The following is a 21222-nucleotide window of genomic DNA, read 5'->3' on the forward strand; positions in this document are numbered from 1 at the left end:
ATGTGTAGTATTTTAAAAACATACTGACATGAGATACGTTTAACCAGGAAGCGCCAATAAAAATAGAATAAACAGTTATTAGTAGCATTCATTGATTTAGAATATCCCATTATGGAAAGAGAAAACGGTTACTGCCTTTTGTGCCTCCACTAGCCACTTACACATTTAGGACTGTGTATTCTAGAATTTTTTGCAATGGTGAAATAATGTATGATAGAATATGTGGGCTCTTACTCCTGAAAAAAGTCACATTTTTAATCAATCTGATTAGAGCATAATGGAAAATGAACTGGATTAAACTGTAGAACCATGTACCATGGAATTATGATTTTTAATGGAAAATTTAGTATGGAAGCAAAGACTTTGAAAGGAGATTCTTTATACAATTTTGCTGCTATATTTGAAACTTTGAAAATAGAAAAAGAATAAAGAGAAAATGTAATTAAAAAAGACTTTTTCAGTTCATGGCTCTTGGCAACATAGAAAGTTTTGTCATCTTTGACTTCATTCTGATGTAAAACCCTCATAAAATGCGGCATATGCTGTGTTAGTGATCAGAACCGTTTTTGGACAGTATTAATCTTCTGTTGGAAAAATGCCGTCTTACACAGCGTCTCTAGGAAATAAGATTAAACACAGGCCTCTAATGGCAAAAAAGCTAGATCCCAAGTGTAGATGGCACTAATAGTCTGACTTTATGATTCAGAGTTTCATCTTGAGAAAATTTGGTCTTTTAGTGAAAGTGTATTTTATAATGGCCTTAGAAAAAGAGCTCTACCAGTGGATGGGGTGAGTCCAAAATGTCCTCTGTTGGCTCACAAACTGCAGTTAGGCCTTCTGATTCTTTTTTTTTTTTTAATTTTTTTTTTTTTTTAAGATTTTATTTATTTGTGAGAGAAAGAATGAGAGACAGAGAGCACGAGAGGGAGGAGGGTCAGAGGGAGAAGCAGACTCCCCGCCGAGCAGGGAGCCCGATGTGGGACTCGATCCAGGGACTCCAGGATCATGACCTGAGCCGAAGGCAGTCGCTCAACCAACTGAGCCACCCAGGCGCCCAGGCCTTCTGATTCTTGTCTCTTATTTCCCTGTTACCGTGGAGCCTGAGGGAAGGTTACAGGAAGGTAATTACTGTCCTATTTCCTTTTCACAACTCCTCTTAGAGGGCCAGTGTCCCAAGGTCCTAGATGAGGGATGTAAGCCACAGTGGGGTTCAGTGGTGGGTATGTGGTGGGGCTGGGCATGCAGGACCTGGTTGGAGATGCCCAGCCTGAGTTGCCTGCAGGACCCTACACTCTGTCCTGGGTAATAGCTCACAGAAATGACATCACCACAGGTAAATGAATAGGATTTTGTGTATGAAGTTCATTTCCATTAAATATCCTCATTTGTTCATATTCCTCTTGAATGCATGTTTATTGTTGCTGCCAACATTTGGGTCCTGTTTTATCAGGACCTTTGCATAAACATTTTCACTGGTATTACACTGATTTTAGGCAGTCTGTTATCTGTCTGGCTTCATTTTTTTTTTTTTCTTCATTTTCACTTTTTATTATTTTTCCATGTTGAAGATTTTATCCAAATCAGTCTTATTTGGCTAATAGAGTGATTATCTGATTTCTACTGTGTGTGTGTGTGTGTGTGTGTTTTAATCCTATTATCTCAGAAAACTTTGCTGCTGCTTATCCCTTTATCCATATTCTGCTCACTATTTCAGTTCCATCTTTTTCCAACCACCCTTTGACTATATGGTAACAGAGAAGAGAGGAGAAAAACTGTAACTTCATTGCATTATGGGTATGCTGATAACATTAAACTCAGACTCTAATTTGTCACTTTTATGAAAAGGCAGAATTAGTTAAAATCATTTCAACCTCGATTTGGAGGTAGAACTGGTCAAGATTACTTGGTTATCCACCCCCCCCCCTTTTTTTTTTATGTGACGCCTAATATATTCCAAAACTAGTGGAAAGAATATTGGAGAGAAAGTCTTGTGATGACTCTTTTATCAGATCCGTTGCCTGAAGTTACTTGCCCTAAGCATTCTTTTTCTCATTGTGATTATGAGGATAGCAGTAGTATGAGTGATGATGAGAATTATGTGAGCAAGTGAAACAGAATGTGTTCAGTGGAATGCCTAGGAGATGGGCAGAGCATGTTGCTTAAAATTAAAGGTTACTAGTTTCTTTGACTTTTTTCTTTAGAAATTTCGGAATGTCAAAGGATATTGGTGTTGAGAAATGAACTGATTAAAAAAATCTGGCCTTTTTTTTTTGCAGATAAAGATAAGAAAAATGTACATTTTCTAAAAAGTAGAGGGTTGCCATTTGGTCAGGTTAAGGAAAGGAAGTCCACTACCATAATTTTTATTAGCCTTCATCTGAAAGCTTTAACTGATAGATAGGAGGTTTAAGTACTAGGAATAAGGTGACAAACGTGTCACTTTTTGCTGGTTCCTGGAAGATCTAGGACAGTGAGTGGAATAACCGGTAGGATAGGTACTTGTATCTCCATATTCCAGATTATTCTTTTCCACCTTGGTACATACAGTTGCCTCTTACATGTGATTGTGTGGATGTGCCAGGGCTGCTCAAACAGAACGTGTTTAAAACTGGACTGTTCAAACCTGTTTCTCATTTGTTGCTGAATTAGATAAGCACCATACCATCATCATCTGCTGGGTTTAGGTTGCCCCGAGTGCCCTTTCTTTCTCCTTTGGTCTGCAGCTTCATACATACAAACATACACCCCACCGGTATTTACTGAATACCTGCGAGTTGTGTTCCAGGCCTTACTTTGGGGTGCTAAGGATATAATGATGAACAACGTATCTACATTTAACAGACCTGTTTTGTAACGGGGGGAGAAAGATAATTTATAGTATGTGAGGAGTAGGTGCTTTGGAGGCAAAAAAAGGGGCAGAATGATGGTGTTAGGGAATACTGAGTGAGGACTGCTGTTCCATGTAAGGCAGTAAAGGAAAGCTCTTCCATTAATGTTGCTCAGGAGTCTTTGGCTGCCCTGCGGTACAGAGACAGCAGATGGTCAAGCCAGGAAGTGGGAGATGGGTTAGAAAGCAGTTGTAATGCAGGTGAGAAAGGATGGTGGGCTTGAGCAGAGGAAAAGTAGGAGCCAGGGGGATGGGGAGGAGTGCCTGGCTCAGGGAACATGTTGGAGTTAGAGCTGCCTGGATTGCTGGGTGGATTGGCTATGATTTTGAGGGAAATAGTAGGAAACAGGATGACGTCAAGCTCTTTGAGCTCAGCAAGTGCAACAAGAGCATTCCCATTTTTGGTTTTGTTTTTATTTTTGTTTTTGAGATGAAGAAAACTGCTGGAAGAGCAGGTGTGGAGGGGTGTGTGTGTTTGGCTTTGGGCATGTTAAGTTGAAGGTGCCCTTTAGACATCCGAGCAGAGATGTTGAGAGGAGGCCCTTGGGTATTCAATCTGGAATTTAGGAGGCAGATGTGGGCTGGATTCTACTTTTGGAAATCATCCCTTCTTTTCATCCCAGTGGCTGCTGCTGTAGATGAGGGCACCATATATTGTCCTTTGGATTTCTGTAACGCCCTCTGTCTTGACCTTCTCCCATTTTACTTTTGCCACTCTTTGACTTCACTTTGAAAAGCCTGAGTTTTTTCTAAAATTCAATTCTTTTGATGTCTGTCTCGTACTTAAACCTTGGTGGCTTCTCATTGCTTGGAGGATAAAATCCAGACTTCTTAACCTGGCTTAAAAGGTCTTGCATGATGTGGTATCTGCTTAGTTTCTGGTGTCCTTTACTTCCACACAATATTCTCTGCTCTTGTTATTCTCACTTCTTTCTGTGCCCTTCAAGTTCTTGCACCATGAAACCTTCAAACACTATCCTTCTGTTGTCTGATCCTTCCTCCTACCACCCCAAAACCTTCTCTCATACCTAACTCCTTTCCTCTTTCAAGCTTTTGATTAGGTATCATTTATTACATGAAGACTGTCGCTGTTAAGAATGGGTTATGGGATTCTTATCAAAACATTGCAGACTTATCTATGTATTGTAGTTGACATTTGCTTCGCATTCACCGCTATTGGTCTTTAAATTCTGTGAGGGCAGGATGTCTCTGTTTTGTCTAACGTTGTATCTGTATTGCCTAGCACAGTCCCTTTTAATGGGTGCTTAATATTCATTTGAATGAAAGAATAAGTAAAGTTGCTGATTATAAAACATGTATGCAAAATTCAACAAAGTTTCTTTATTCCAGCAGTAACTAGTTACAAAGTACAGTGGAAAGGGTAGAATTAACCAATCTCTCCGCCTCCCATCCCCATACTTAAGAGTATAATTTAGATATACTTAGGACACCTAACACTAACAATGAATGTACGGGTTGCCTACAAAGAACACTGCGCTAAGTTGAATGATTATAAACGCATGTCATGTTGATGACTGGGAATTTTGAAAATTGTCAACATACCAAATCTTGAATTTATTTACAAATGTCTCATGAGTCAAATACAATTCAAATGAATTTTATTTCTGGAACTTTTGCATTACTCTAAAGTTCATGTGGAAAAATAAATGAGAGAAGGGAAGAAAGTTTAGAAGGGGAAGAAAAATAATTTGGACATTCAATTAAGATGTAGTACTTAGAACAGTGGAACAGAATTAGAAGCCCAGAAAAACAAGCATAGGATAAAAGTGTAATATAGAAGCAGTTGAGAAAGATGACTATTAATAAAATGATAGAGGTAATTACTTAATAAGTATTTTGAAAAATATAAAAGTTGATCCCTGTCTCACATTATGTACCAAAACATGTAATTATATTAGTCTTTTTTGATATAATGTAATTATAATGTGCCATCTTATATGTATGAAGATGCTTTTGGCAGCTATTTTCCCCAATAGTAGTGATTTATTTGTACATATCTAAAACACTTTGCTCCATTATTTTTTGTTATCAGGATCCTGATTTTGTAAGATGACTGGCTTTGACCAGAAGTGCCATCTGTGGACACAAAGGAGAGGGAAGTTGATAGGATCACTATTGGTTCCAGCTCTTAACCTTGACTGTCCTATACCTTGTTGTAAGGACAGGTCATAGATTGATGTTTAGCATGATACATTTATTCTCTTATTTTTTACTAAGAATAGGGAGGTTAGATGCATTTGTTGCTTCTGAAACCCTCAGATAAAAAAAGCTAAATATCAAATTTTGACTGTTTTCAAACATTTGGAAACCGAATTATAAACCACCTACTCTTCCAGTTTAGTAGGAGCTATATTTTTAAATAAGGGTGGTCTCTCAGACATAAAATAGCTGTGTGTGTGTGATTGCTTAGCATTCTTAGAGCTAACTTCTTAACCTACTTTAAGTGTAAGTATATTCATTTCTGTAATTGTGTCCCATATACTGTTCAAATGAGCTAAGTGTTCTCATTCTTGTACCCAGTGGTATTGGTTTCCATAATGCACATCAGTTTTGTTTTTGCTGTCAGACCTTCAAGTATCTACTCAGTTTTTCTAGCGTAAGAACCACTAGTGCCTATCTAAAACAGTCTAGGTCTTGGGATATCTATTACTTTTATAACCATGTTATTTAAGAGAATAGTATCTTTTTTAGATTCTTTGATAATAGTTCACAACCTGTCCTTTTGCTGCTGAATGCCTGACTGACGTGGGTCTATCCTTGGTTTTACAGAGAGAAGAGAAGAGGAAGATTTTGAAGAGAAGAAAGCTATTAAGAAAAAAATTAAAGAGCTTAAATTTTTAGATTCTAAAATTGCCCAGAACCTTTGTACGTATGAAATTTCAATACTATCACTGGAGTAAAACACTGGAGGTGGTTCCTGTAAATTATTTCATTTTCTTGATGACTTGTTTTTCATTTTTTTATTTTAATATTTTATTATTTGCATAATAACTTCAAAGATAATTCCTTCCCTTTAGGCAATTTATGGGTTAAATTCTTCAAAAATGTATTAGAAAATAAAGCTAAGGAAAGTATTTAGAATGAAAATATGTCTTCTCTAACGGGAAAAAAAAGCTACCCTTTGTCTAAGTATATAAATAACGAGTTAAGAAATTTAGGTGATGACATCATATTTTAAAAAGTGATAACGGATTATTTCTTTTATACCTCCGAATCTCTATTATTTTTGATACTTGATCACACACAAAAGAGGTTGGAATATTAATGGAAATTAGGATGATGAGTAAAATGAATTCCATTATCCCATCTGAGCAATTGAAAGCCTTTCCTCAAAAGTAATGACTGGAAATATTTTAGATTTAATTACTGTTACAGGAGTTAAATACTTAGTATTGAATTGTCTCCCTGACTGAATTACTAGGAGGAGAAGAGAGCAAAGAGTTTTGCTTCTAACTCCTTTCTAACTGCAACTTGAACGCATCAAAGATAGTTTGCTTGGAACCGAGATAATACCATGTGTATAGATCACTTGCTAATGTTGTGATAGGAATCCAATGTGGAGAATCAAGAGTCATGGGAAGTTAACATGGCTTCTAGTCTGCCTTTCCATTGCTACATGCCTCAAGAGAGCTTGTAGCAAGTATTGGGAACAAAAATTCTTTGGTAAGAGGCTAAAGATTCATGCTATGGATTAGAGAAGGAATTCTGTCGGAGGCAGTAAGTGTAAAGGACAGAGTTGACATTCCTTCTGTGCAGGTTGAGACCTCCATCCTTTCCTGCTTGCTATGACAGAGGGCCACCCCTTGTCTGCGTTGTGGATGCGCCATGATCCCCATGGACAGTGTGTAGATATTAATGTGATTGGCCAAGATACTACTTTCTTTGTGGGCACAAGTTGATTGCACATCCCTATGCTCTTGAAGGTAGATGTCGCCATGTGACTTCTTGGGCCAATGACAGTGTAAGTGGAGATGAGGTAGCTTTCACGTGGAAGCATTTATTGCTGGTGTGAGAAACTCCAGTGCTCTTTCCCCTGCACCCAGGATGGCCGGTCAAAGTGGTGTCCATCACCCTGATGTGAAGATTGTGTCAGGGCTCTTTCTGATGTGTAATGGACATGTAGTCTGAATTATAAATGATTTGTGGATGTGTCTGTGTGTGCGAGCTTAGACTAAGATTTTGGGGACTGTTACATGATACAGGTATTTCAGGGAATTTTTGCCTTTAAAGGAACATTGATTTCAAAGCATTATTAACTTAGATAATGTCAAAAAGTTCTATTCTCTGTGATCTAAAAGAGAGTTTTTCTTGAAAAGTGTCCATGTCTTGGCGTTACTGATTCCTAGGCTTAACTCTAAACAGCCTCATTAGGGGTCCTGAAGAAATACCATTTTATTTATTTATTTACCTAAAGTTTTTATTTATTCATTTGAGAGAGCAAGAGAGTGTGTGCACATGAGCAGGGGCAGAGGGAGAGGGACAGGCCGACTCCCGTGGAGCAGAGCCATAGGACCCTCAGATCATGACCTGAGCCAAAGTCAAAGGCTTAACCAACTGAGCCACCCGGGCACCCCAAGAAGTAGCATTTTTAATAGAATTCTTTTCAGATGGGTCAGCCATGATAAGTTAGTATAAATATTCATCTCAAAGTTGAATAGTTGAATTTGGTATTATTTATATGTAATAGAACATGTGCTAAATGATATTTCAAATGTAATAATGGCTAATAATTACTGATTACCTTTATAATCTAGTTCTGTATTTGGCCCTTTAATCTCTACTACAACCCTATCACATAGGTAGTAAGTAGCATGATGTTACGGATGGGTATAGCAGTTCAGTGACTTGAAGAAGATTGCTTATTTTGAAAATGGCCAGTAGATACAGGTTATACTATTCCTGTTTAGAGATAACAAAATCATATTATACAGAGGATATTAGTTTTTTGTTGTTGTTTTAGCTAGAGGATATATATCCATCCAATTAATTGTAAACACGTTTTAAAGTATAAGATCAAAAAGTCCAGAATTTAAACCATGTCGTATTATGATGTAATCCATTTCTGGATTCTTCTTGCCCTCTTTGATTGTAGCAAGTGTTACGATTTAAGCTTTAAGAAGCTTTAGCAACCTATAATCTTGACCGTAATTATAGTCTGATTCACAGCTGGTTTTTGTCTGTGAAATTCAGTCTTTTGAGATACTGAATTCTGAAGAGTCTTGTGATAGTGACAAGACTATGTTGTCACTTGGAAATCAGATACTTTCTCTTAGATTTCTCTTAACTGAAATATTTGATAGAATTTTGAGCAAAGGATCTAAAATATACTCCTTTATTTACCTATTGATTCAAGGGTGTTTTAGGTTCTCCCTGTATTTGAGGTCATAAAGGGTTTGGCAGAGACCCTGGGCTCGCCTAAAAGGTAGAATTCTAGCCACTCCAGCTCAAGAGATGCCTTCGGAGTTGCACAAGGATCATATGCTTTACCAGATTTTTGGAGTATTAGAGCTCTAAAGGGAGGAACCCTGGAATCTATGAATTAATGTAAAGGTTTAAATATAAGTTCCCTTGAAGAAAACATGTGTGACTGGTTCCAAAATCTGCACACGTTACACTTCTTCACTGAACTCAGAACTGCCCACTGGGATCTATATAATCACATTTTGAAGGATAAGATGCATGTTAGTAAAAATATTCACTTTAATGGGTCTTTTGGAGGCTTTAAATGAGTATCTCATATTCTCAGTAACTTTTAATTTGTTTTTTAAAGGTCTAGGTTTGTCTTCTGAATTGTGTGTTATGCACTAGGCCATTTTCAGAACTCTTCTTTTTTTTTTTTTTACCCTTTTAGCAAATGTTTTCCTAAAACCTTATCCATAAGCTATAAAAACAACATAGTTCAGTCTTTATAAATATAGGTATTTGATGTGCATGTTATTTTATTTTTTATTTTTATTTTTATTTTTTTAAAGATTTTATTTATTTGACAGAGAGAGACACAGCGAGAGAGGGAACACAAGCAGGGGGAGTGGGAGAGGGAGAAGCAGGCTTCCCGCGGAGCAGGGAGCCCGATGCGGGGCTCGATCCCAGGACCCCGGGATCATGACCTGAGCCGAAGGCAGATGCTTAACGACTGAGCCACCCAGGCGCCCGTGCATGTTATTTTAACTATATAATAATTAATACCGGAAAGCAGTGGGTAAATTACAAATATAGAAGAAAGTCAAGGAATAAATTGTGTCTATTCGCAAAGTAAACTCTTCTGTTAACCTTTTATCTTTTTTTATATATGTTACTATATTCATTATGCATGTTGTGTTATTTATGTTTATTCATATTGTTTATATACTTTAAAAGTGTGTGAGATCATAGAAGGTTTTTATCTGCAAATTTTTTTCATCTCCAAGACCATCTTCACTTTGGGCACTAGCAAGTTTGGGGGTCCCCAAGACCACTCTTAAGTATGATAATTTGTTAGAAGGACTCACAGAACTGACTGAAAGCTATTTGACTCATGCTTAAACGATACAGATTAAAATCAGCCAAGGAAAGACGTACATGGGGCAGAGTCCAGGAGAGTTCTGAGGGTGAAGTTTTCAGCCATGGACAGCTCTAGCTTCTCCCGGCAATGATGAATACTCATACGCACGGATTATTGCCAACTGGGGAGGCTCACTTAAGCCTTGGTGTCCACCATTTTTACTAGGTCTTGGTAATGGGTGAACCCCTGCATGACTGACCTTAGTTTTCAGACCCTCGAGAGGTCAGGCTAATACAGTGACCCAAAGCCCCCACCATAAATCACATTATTAGCATAGACTGTCTAGTGTGGCCCAGTGCCCCCGGTAAACAAAGACACTCTTAATCACGCAGGACATTCTCAGGGCTTTTTTTTTTTTTTTTAAAGATTTTATTTATTTACTTGAGAGAGAGAATGAGAGACAGCACGAGAGGGAAGAGGGTCAGAGGGAGAAGCAGACTCCCTGCTGAGCAGGGAGCCCGATGCGGGACTTGATCCGGGGACTCCAGGATCATGACCTGAGCCGAAGGCAGTCGCTTAACCGACTGAGCCACCCAGGCGCCCCATTCTCAGGGCTTTTGAGAGAAGCTCACAGGAGCCAGACTTTGCTTGAGTAAGCTTAATGCTTTACCCACAGTCTATGCCACCTTTTTTTCCCCCATGCGTTTTTGTTTTCATATTATTCTTTTAACATTATTTTAATTGAATAGTTATGACATATTATACAGGAGTGAATATGTAAATACATGTTACAGTTTAATGATATAAATCAAACACCCACAGCTAAAGAAACAGAAGATGACTAATACTTTAGAGACTTAAATATTACCTTTTCCCATTTTACCTCCCTTCCTATGCGAAGTATCGTTATCTTAAATCTTGGTTTAAATATTTCCTTCCTTTTCTTTATAGTTTTACCAACCATGTACATATTCCTAAATAAGTTGTTTGGTTTTGACCGACTTTGAATTGTACATAAATAAAATCATACCTTATTAATGCATCTAGCTGCAGTATATTCATTTTTATTGCAGTTTTAATAACACATGCTTTGAATGCTATACTTGATTCATTTAACCCTTGGTTGACTCTTGGGTGGTTTCCCATTTTTGGTTGTACTGAGGCAGGGTGCGGCAAACTATGGCCCTCAGGCTAAATCTTGCTTTTCCCAGTTTGTGGAAACGCAGTCTGTTGGAACTTAGCCAGGACATCTGACTGTATACCGTCCATGGCTGTTTCTGTGCTACACTAGCAGGGTTGACTGGTTGTGACAGAGACTCTGTCGGGCTTAAAAACCTAAAATAGTTATTATTGTTTCTCTCAGCAGAAACAGATGACTGCCTGCTCGAGGTATATACTGTTCTGTGTCTGTACCAAATGTATTCTGCCACCATCAGTGCTTGAATGTTCCCCCTTCCCAACCTTACCAGCGCCATGTGTTTTATAAGGATCTAGTGTGGTTTTAAAAACCAATTCTATTTGGGATTGGTTGGGCCTTCTTATTGTGATGATTTGTATCTCTCTATAATTCTGGAAAATTCTGACATTTTCTCTTCAGGTAAGATTTTCTTCAATTGTTGTGATTGCTTTTTGCAACTCCAAGTAGACATTTTAAGGTACTTTATTCCTCTTCTGTGTCTCTTAACCTAGTATTTTCCCATCTCTTGAAATTTGTGTTTTGGATTGCTTCTTTGCCTATGTCTTTGATGTCCTCAGTTTTCTCTCTATCTGACGTCTGATCCATAGGTTGAGTGTTTAATGTCAGGAGTTTAATATATATATTACATATATAGTAGCTTAATATATTTATGTATATATAAATTTTTAAAATTTTTTTATGAAATTTTTTTTCTAATTTCCAAGTCCCCCCCCCCCCACCCCCAAAATCTTGTTTCTTCTTAGTAATCTTTTTCTTTTTTTCCTGGCCATTATTTCGAACTTCCATTTTTTAAAATATTTTTTCTCCCAGGATTTCTATTTCCCTTCCTTTCAGGACAGCTTAGAAATGAATTTAGGATTTACACACACACATGTGCATGCGCATATGTATGTTTTTTAGATATTTCAAGGTTTTATTTTTTATTCTTGAAGTATAGTTGGTGCACAATGTTTGATTAGTTTCAGTTGTACAATGGAGTGATTGGAGAGCTCTATACCTTATGCTATGCAAAGGGTATTTCTTGATTAAGATAAAAAAATATCCTTTTCAGGATGGAGGAGATAGATGTTTCAAGGGCATTTCTCCACTTTGCCATAATGACTAAAGTATATAAAAGTATATATTTTTTCCTCTCAATGACTATATTATGCTTCAGAGTATTTATTCTTTGATCTTTGTATTTAATGTTATAATCTTTCCTATATTTCCATGTTGTATCCATAGACTAGGTTTCTTGAGTGAGATTTATTGCTTCTCAAAGGAAATTAATAATTTCAAAGATTGCTTAATCTTACTAAATTTACAATTCAGGTATGTTTTAACAATTTGCCTTTTCAGTTTGCTTACTCCTAAGGTTTAACATATTACATATATTTTTTTTTTGTCTTTTTTTCCTTTTATTTAAGGCTACGTACATTTTGCTCATTTTCTTTCTTAGATCTCAGGATATTCTAAATGAAGAAAAAACAAATGCATTCAATCTTGACGCAGATTTATCCCCTCAGCTTCCTTGCTTTTTAATTGTTTTGGTGCTTTTTTTTTTTTTAAAGATTTTATTTATTTATTTGAGAGAGAGAGTGAGAGAGAGAGCACAAGAGGGGGGAGCGGGAGAGGGAGAAGCAGACTCCCTGCTGAGCAGGTAGCCCGATGCGGGACTCGATCCCGGGACTCCAGGATCATGACCTGAGCCGAAGGCAGTCGCTTAACCAACTGAGCCACCCAGGCGCCCTGTTTTGGTGCTTTGATGGTGTTTCCCTTTTATGGTGTCAGATATCAGTCTTTTCACATATTTTCCATCAACTTTTATGATTAAGATATTCTCTTACCATAAAGGAGCTAAATGGACATGTGAAATTTCTTTTAGTATTTGTTTTTGTTAATATTTACATTTAATTCTACAATCATATACAACTTGTTTTGTACATGATCTATGGATTTAGATCTTCTCTTCCGATTAATTACTTACTGATGATTTTTTTGAGATCATATATTTTTGTGCTTTTTAGTGTCCACTATGGGGTTATCCTCTTATAATTTCATTAATCTCTGTTGCAATAGCATTTATATCATTCATTCCATCTTGTTGGGATATTAAGGATTATACCCATCCATAATTTCTAGCACTGTTATCCCATATTTATGACTATTTGAGTTCAGAAATGTGTCCGTGAAGCTGGTGATGAGAACACAGATGGTGCCCTTGTTGCTTATTTGTAGATGATCTATGGAATCCTCAGGTATATGGAATACAGCTTTCAGGAAAGAAGTAGATCATGTTTTCTCAATCTTGTAAAAAATGCTGTTTTTCTATGAAAATGCGTACAGACAACATGACATAAGTTTAGCATCTAAATTAGTGGGCTAGTGGTAGCAAATTCTGAGTATGTTCAAGAAGTGACATCTGTCACTGAAGAAGAGACATTAATAGTAGAATAAGGGAGGAAATAGCAAAAGCCTTGAATCTAATACTGTGAAAATATCCTTATTTACCTCAATAGCTTTTGAGAAGATCGTTGTGTTTTAATATTAGATATATGAGGTATTAGAAAAAAATGTAAATGTTGAAATTCTTAGTAATTTTATCCAATCTATATTGGATATATTATCCAATCTAATCTATTTGGATAGTTTTTCAGGAAAATTTGTTTTCTAATATTGGATATTCAAGCTTTAGTTACATGCAGAGGCTATTTTTCTGGGATATTGTCTATAATATTTTGAAACAGGGAAGTGCTATTATAACTTAAAATAGTGTTAATGCACTACTTAGCAGTTTTCTTAAAATATTTTTTGTGAACTACTTAGTAGGGCTGGAAGATATTATACAAGCTAAAAACACACGTTTAGACAAATATTACATGTGCATCTTGGAGTTTCATGGTTCTTTTTATTACAATGTGATATTTTTATGGCATACCAAATATATTTCAGGTTTTTTTTTTTAATCACATGAAAATTGTCACCATTCCGTGATAGGCTAATAATTAAGCATTAAAAATCAACCTTGTAACCAGCATAATAATAAAGGACTGTTGCTTAAATAGTAGTTCTAAAGCTAGAATAGAAAAAGTGCTAATGAACCTTTCTCCCATTGTAATTACATTCAATGTTTAAAGTTTCTCATTTTATGGATTATTTTTTATAGAGAACTACATCTCAAATTATTTTCTTCACTTACTCATCATGAACCTCTCCCTCCTCCTTTTAGCAATCTTCCTGAGCTCTTTTCGGGTGCCATATGAGGAAATCAAAATGATGATACTGGAAGTGGATGAAACACAGTTGGCAGAGTCTATGATTCAGGTAAATAAACTGGCAGAGAGCTTAAATTCCAATATTTCATTGCAAGCTTCTTATTAAATAGAAATCTGTAAGTGAAGCAAAATTCTTAAACCAAATCATTCAACTGGAAAATCATTGCTGCATAATTAGTTTTAGCATAACTTCTGCTTTGCCAGGAGATAAAACTCTGCATCTTCTCTTAACTGCAAACCAAATATAACGCTATCAAAATGATTACATTTCAATTATTTTAAATGACTGTTTCTGAAAGGCGAATTGTTTAATTTTATATATATGTTTTTGTTTTGGTTACAGTTAAGATTAGTAATATGTTAATTAAAATTTATTTGTATAATCCTTTTAGAATATGTTTTTCTTAGACTTTTGTCTTATAAAGTCATATTATGATTTGATATAGAAGACAGAGGGTAACTTTATTTAAAGTTACCTTTTATTAACAACCCTTCCTTGAGTCATTTGTGTTCCTACGAGTACTAGAAATTGTGGGCATAGCATTCTGAATTCATTCAGGCGGCTGCGAGGTTTTTTAAATGGTTTTTACCCACAGTGGTACTTAAGGAATGCTAGTGTGGTACCAGAGTTGCTCGCTGAAATCCACATAAGGCATCAATAATGCATATCTTGATAAAATGTAAAGTCGGCGAATCAAACCACAAATCATATAGTGAGAGAATAATATCTTCTGTTTACTATCTTTCATTCTTATAATGGATGTACTTAGAAAAAGGATTTTTTTAGCAATAAAAAGAAACCAGAGATTATTTGTTAGTGTCAACACATGTTTAAAATTATTTTAGACGTTTAATCCATCAGTTGATGGTATCTTTAGCAGCCTTTGGTTTTGCCTCTCCTACCTTGTCTTCCCAATGTGGTTGTGACATAATCCCAGTAGGAGTTTGCGTTGTGAGTCGCTGAGACACTCAAACAATGTAATCCGGTAACTTTTGAAGCCTTCATTCTCTAGCACTTTCTTTTTACTAGATTTTTGTCTTTGTGACCGTTGATTATAAATGTGCATTGTTGTTGGGAGTAGACTTCAAGTTCCTTAGAGAAAATATTTCTACTTAATACATATGGGTATTTTTCCTAATGCATTTGTTGAGTATTTACAGAGTAGCTTTTAACTTGATTACATGAATGTGTTGGATGTTCAGGTGGCTCTTGGACAGAGATGGGGGAAGAATTTGGATTTTTTAAATTCCTGTCCAAAGATCATCCAGTTCCGTAAAATTTCTTAATATATTAGTTTTCTATTGCTGCTGTAACAGTTTACCACAACTTTAGTTGCTGAAAATAACACAGATGTATCAGCCTACATTTCTATTGAACAGAAATCTGGCGTGTGTCTTACCATGCTAAAGTCAAGGTTTTGGCAGGCTTGCATTCTTTTCTATAGGATTTAGAAAAAAATCTTTGTCTTTTCCTGGCTCCTCATGGCTGCCCACATTCCTTCGCTTGGGACACGTTTCTTCAACTTTGAAGCAATGTTGCCTCTCTTCTTTCTTTCATAATTACATCTCCCTCTCGCTCCATTGTTCTCTCCCTCTTCCACTTTTAAGAACCTTTGTGGTTACGTTCAGCAGTTCAGATAATCCAGAAAAATTTTCCTATTTTAAGGTCAGCTGATAACAACCCTGATTTCCCTTTGCCATGTAATCTAATATTTCCACAAGTTCTTGGGATTAGGTGTGGACATCTTGGGGGATGTGGTTTAGGTCATCTTTTGCCTACCACACCTACTAAATATAAAACAAGTTTTAGGAGTTTAAAATCTAAAGACTTAGTTTGAACTTTTATAGATTGATTAAAAAATAAGACTTTCATGCTCTTTGAAGTCTTATTTTAATTTTAAAAATATATTCCTTTTTTTTTTTAAAGATTTTATTTATTTGAGAGAGAGAGAATGAGAGACAGAGAGCACGAGAGGGAAGAGGGCAGAGGGAGAAGCAGACCCCCTGCTGAGCAGGGAGCCCGATTCGGGACTCGATCCCGGGACTCCAGGATCATGACCTGAGCTGAAGGCAGTCGCTTAACCAACTGAGCCACCCAGGCGCCCTAAAAATATATTCCTAATTGTAAAGTGAAGCACTGCCAATTTTGAACACGGCATGGAAAAAAAAAACATTACTTGATAATAATCACCATTTTGGTAAGCTCTGTTCACAGTCATAACTTTATTTTGGCGTATCTTGTTACGTATTCATATATAACCAGATATCAGTAGTATGCTGTTTTTGATGTCAGCTCTCTGCCTCATTCTTTACCCACTTGCCTTCATTTGTCTTCTAGTAATTAATTCGTTTAGTATATATTTTATTATACCCACCATGTGCAGGGCATGATGTCAGGCTCTATTAGGCATGGATTTTACCTTTTTGGAATTTCTAGTTTGGCAAGGGAAATGACATTTACCTATATAATTACAAGATAAACATGACTGGATCAAGAGTTTATTTATTTATTTATTTATTTAGAATTAGAGGGTGTGTTAGGGGAGCACTGTGCCATGTGTGGAGGTGAGGGTATTTACATGTGTGCATGTGTGGAGGTGAGCATTCTGCAGGGTTGGATACGGTATGGATGTAGAAAAGGCAGTAGCGCTGTGTGAGTAATGTAGCAGGGGTCAGTTATTCTGGCCCTAATAATTCCCTGTGCCATGAGGGAAGAGTTGGGGGCAGGCGGCAACTGCAAAGAGTTTAGTTTGATAGGACCTTAGGATTTGTGAAAGGATGGTGAATTTGGTAAAGGGAGAGACAAGGGAAATTTGGGCCTATATTCTTACAAATCATAGTAGTTTCATTACTTTACAAAGTAAAACTAAGCAAGTGAAAAATTAATAAATTCATGATAAAAGATTAATTATATGTTAACTACAGATATTTAAGGGGATTTGATGGTCATCTAAAAGGATACTGAAGAAATTCAGAGGCCTGATTAGTAAATAACTCACATAATCCAGCTGTCAGCTAGAATGGTTGAAAGAAACATAAATAACCAGGTCTTTGGGCCTCAGGCAATTTTAATAAGAGAAATTTCTATTTATATGGAAAAATCCTCTATTGCTTTTATTCAGTTGGTAGTATTAACAGTGAATTCTTTTTTAGGGATTATCTTAAATTGCCCCTTTTTTTGTTTGTTTTTGGCCAGTCAACCAAGTTTTTGTCCAAAGGTACACAGTGAGTCCAAAAACTTGTTCTTTGATCTAACTACTTTGATATATAACATTCTCTAACATTATTTTTAACTAATGACACGTTTGGGGGAGTTTTTCCCCATAAATACATATAGCATGATGTAGGCTTAATTATAACTTGTACTTGACTTTGGGCTTGTACAGAGTATGCTGACGCTATTATCTGGAGTTGTGAGCACCAACCACTCTGTTTCTTAACTTTAATATCAGGACACTAATTTGTTTATAACACTATTATAGTCAATTATATTTTGATACAGAGGATCTGTATAGACTTTGTCCCCAGGATTGTGTAATCATTAAAATTCTAACAGGGAAGACAATTTGTGTGTTTATTTGGTCTTTCTCCATTGGGAGTGTTTCTCTTGTCTAAATGTGTGGCATGGGAAAGGCCATGGATAAAAGGAGCCAGAATAACTGAGAACCTGTGGTTTCTGGACTGCAGGTGATAAAGGCCAAAGGCCATGGGCACTTAAGTTCCTAAAGGTTATCTCTATAAGCTTTTTATCTGCAAAGTATATCATTCTGTGTCTTCAGTGTCTTTTCAAGTTTTCTTTCCCATTAGGAAAGTTAGTTTTTGTTTTAGAGATACTTTAATTTTTATTATTAAAACTGTAAATCATGTTCATTAAATCTTGCAAGCACTTTCATTAAAATTCCCCGAATTTCATTTCTTTCTCTTGCCTTTTAGTAGCAATATGATAATTTCTTTTATCCCCTCGAATGAAGTGTTAAAATGTTTGGCTTTGACTGAAATTTCTGACATTTAATTCCCTAAAGCTGAACTGTGATTGATCACATTTACCCAGGTCAGAAAGCTGTTCCTTTGGTGTAGGTTGAGTTTTTCTTTCTCAGTTTTATAGTTAATCAAGTGGCGCTTGATTTGAATATATAAATCTAGAGAGAAGAGAGGAAAATTGACTGCTTTCCAGATGCATAGAATGTAGTGTAAGGCTGAGTACAAGGCTGAGGTTACCTAATAAAAGTAAAGATTGACTTTTTCAGTGGTTTCTTTCCCATAGTTGATTAATAAATCTTTCTAGATTTCAAGAAGCACATTTAGTGAAGATATTTTCTTGTGGTTTTAATTTTTAGAACCTAATAAAGCATCTTCCTGATCAAGAACAATTAAGTTCATTGTCTCAGTTCAAGAGTGACTATAACAACCTATGTGAACCTGAGCAGTTTGCTGTTGTGGTAAGTACCATCCATCTCTCAGCATTAGCTCTCCTGGGTGGGGATTTTTATACTGTGCCACACAGGAAAGAACTGTCAGACCTTTTCACATCAGGATTGTTTTATAAACCTTTAATGTCCATCTTGTCTTTTTTTTTTTTTAACCTAAGGATATTTATGGAAAATGATCTTGATTTCAAATATATATATTGAAACTATAGCCTTAAAGAAAGTCCAAGGAGTTTTTAAAAGTATAAACTTGATTTTTTTGCATGTGTTCTCTATTTCATGTCAAAATGTACGATGAAAACTGCACTCCTATGGCAGACGAGTATATTTATGATTTATTCTGGAGCTACGTATTCCAAAATACTGCAAGAGTAGCTTCAGTTTCTTGTTCTATCGCTCACCTCTGTTCATCTCCTGTTTTAGACTGTGGAATTAGAAATACAGTCTCCTTCTTGGCAATGAGGATGAAAAGTGAATACCTTTTTAAAAAAAATCTTTGAGACCCCTTGATAATCATCTTGTTCCAGCCTCCTATCTTATAGAAGTTGGGGTCAGAAGAGGTGAAAATATGTGCCAATGTTACATATTAGCTGAGTTGCAACTTAAAATTATAATTTTATCAACTTTTCTTCTCTTCTCTTCTTTTTTCCTATCATTAAATTATTTTGAGGTTGGTTACATTCAGTCATTATGACAATACTTTAGTGTTTCATTTCTTTTTATTTTTTTTTTAAGATTTTATTTATTTAGGAGAGAGAGAGCGAGAGAGAGAAACAAGCAGGGGGAGGGGCAGAGGCAGAGGGAGAAAGAGACTCTCCACTGATTGGGGAGTCTGACCTGGGGCTCGATCCCAGGACCCTGGGATCATAACCTGAGCTGAAGGCAGATGCTTAACTGACTGAGCCACCCAGGCGCCCCCATTTTTTTTATATGTAGGATTATTTTTTTCCCTTTTATCTTCAGTTCTATTACCAACCTCCAGGGATATAATGGAATTGTATTTGATATAATTTTGAAAATTTGGGTTGGCTAACTAAAGGACTGTCTGCATACCATATTTTGCATGTTGTAGGCATTTGCTCTTAAACTACTTCCTGTTTCTTCATAAACCCATTCTCCTCACCCCTCTCCACAGCACCTGCCCCCTTCCTGAGTTCACAAAACGCTGATTAGAACACAGAAGTGGGAGGGGGAAGCAGGGTTTTTCCTATTTATAGTCTTATAAGTTTGATTATAAAACCTTTTAACTGATTTTCTTTACAAAAATGTTATTCATTTTTTTTTAACCCAATTCTCCAGGGTATCATGTTCTCTTCTCTTTTTCACTTTCTTTTGTATTTCTTTGTTTGCTTTATATTCTTTTACCTGATCACGTTGTCTTTCTTTTGATCCCTATTTGATGCTCTACCTGCACTGTCTTCCATTGGGAATAAGTGAGTAAGGGAGAATTTGCATTAAATTTTTAACCACAGACTTTTTTGCCCATCTTTTTTTGACTCTTGAATGAAGACTACAAAATGTAAAATTACAGTTTTAAAATATTTCCCATTCACATTAAATCTGAAACACATACAAGCTTATGTTAAAATGCCTATTTAGCAAGTAACTTTTTACATTGCACATAATCACAGAAAAAATGTAAAACTCTTGCCATGTTTTAGTGATTTTCACAGAAGAATGAGTTCAAACTTGCAGTTATTTTAGTGTATTTAAAATAGCCAGGTTATGTCCTCCTTCGAAAATCTGGAGTTCACATCAAAGAGCCATGATTTATAAGCGGTGTTATTGTAGGGGTCAGAAAGTTAAAACAATTATACTTCCAGATACTAGTGCTAGAGGTTATAGTTTTGATTTTAAGACAGAGATGGACCACTTCCATTTCAGGACATGTCAACTCAAACTTGACCTTGAATCTTGACATTCCATGCCGGGTCATACCTGACTGCAAATGGAATTTAATGTAGAAAGTAGAAATGTAGAAATGCTATTGAAAAACATCTGCTATAGACAGTATGAACAGTGCTTTATCATATGTTGATTGTGAATATTCTTGAACACATTTTTGTAAGTTCTAGTTTGTGTGGTACTGACATTTTAAGACATAATTGCTTTCCTGAAGAAAGGAGAAAGAAAGTTGAGGAAAATACAGTGTGTGTGTGTGTATATATATTTTTTTTGTCAGATAGTAATATCCTTCAACTTTACCTTCTTCCCTTGCAACTTTTCACCATTCCCAATCTGTCTTCCTCTACTTCTCAGACACCTACCCCCACCAAAAAAAGAGGGGGAAACCTACTTAAAGTTCTAAACAATACTTGAGAATTACCAAAAAATATGATGGACAAAAATTATAGAGCAGTGTGGAATGCCTGAAGTTTTTTGTTCTTTCTGGAATAAACGCTCAATATTAAGTTTCTTTAAAAAGTGGTATGTTTTCAGTTTATCAAGATTATATAAGATGATTTAGTAGTTTTAGGAAACTGATTATAATTATCATGTGTATTTCTGTGATTTCCATTATACTGTTTCATTTTTAAAGTAATAAACTTAATTATGTTTGTATCAAAGATGGGCTATTACCTTGAGGTAAGCTAAACTGCAGATTCCTACATTACTTTGATCTTTTAGAAAAACATTTACTTATTGACTAAACTTAGATTTAAAGTACTAATCATTTCTACCTAAAAACCATCAATGTATCACAGACAAGGAATAGGCAAGGGTTAGGGTAGCCTTTGCACCCCCAAATGAGGCCAACATTTGCTTTTTCATTTTCACCCAAGAGAGACTTACTTTTAGCTCTGTATCGTATTCCAGTTCTGTAACCTGATAGTGATTTCTATATTGTTTTCATTTTAACAAAAATCAATTAAGGGTAGCTCAGCCCGTTAGGCATCCAACTCTTGGTTATGGTCTCGGGGTCATGAGATCAAGTGCCACATCAGGCTTCGCAT

At 36.0% G+C, this 21222-nt stretch overlaps 1 protein-coding gene across 4 annotated transcripts in view; it reads left to right on the top strand.

Moving 5' to 3' along the window:
- Positions 1 to 21222, top strand: part of DIAPH3 (diaphanous related formin 3) — a 488058-nt gene that overhangs the window by 208959 nt on the left and 257877 nt on the right. For all 4 annotated transcript variants that reach the window (XM_021697835.2, XM_021697836.2, XM_021697837.2 and 1 more), the window contains 3 exons: positions 5678 to 5773; positions 13796 to 13890; positions 18179 to 18280. In XM_021697835.2, the coding sequence (XP_021553510.2) occupies positions 5678 to 5773; positions 13796 to 13890; positions 18179 to 18280 (293 nt within the window). The remainder of the gene's footprint in view (positions 1 to 5677; positions 5774 to 13795; positions 13891 to 18178; positions 18281 to 21222) is intronic.

Source organism: Neomonachus schauinslandi, chromosome 3 (assembly GCF_002201575.2).
Source record: "Neomonachus schauinslandi chromosome 3, ASM220157v2, whole genome shotgun sequence".
Classification (NCBI taxonomy): domain Eukaryota; kingdom Metazoa; phylum Chordata; class Mammalia; order Carnivora; family Phocidae; genus Neomonachus; species Neomonachus schauinslandi.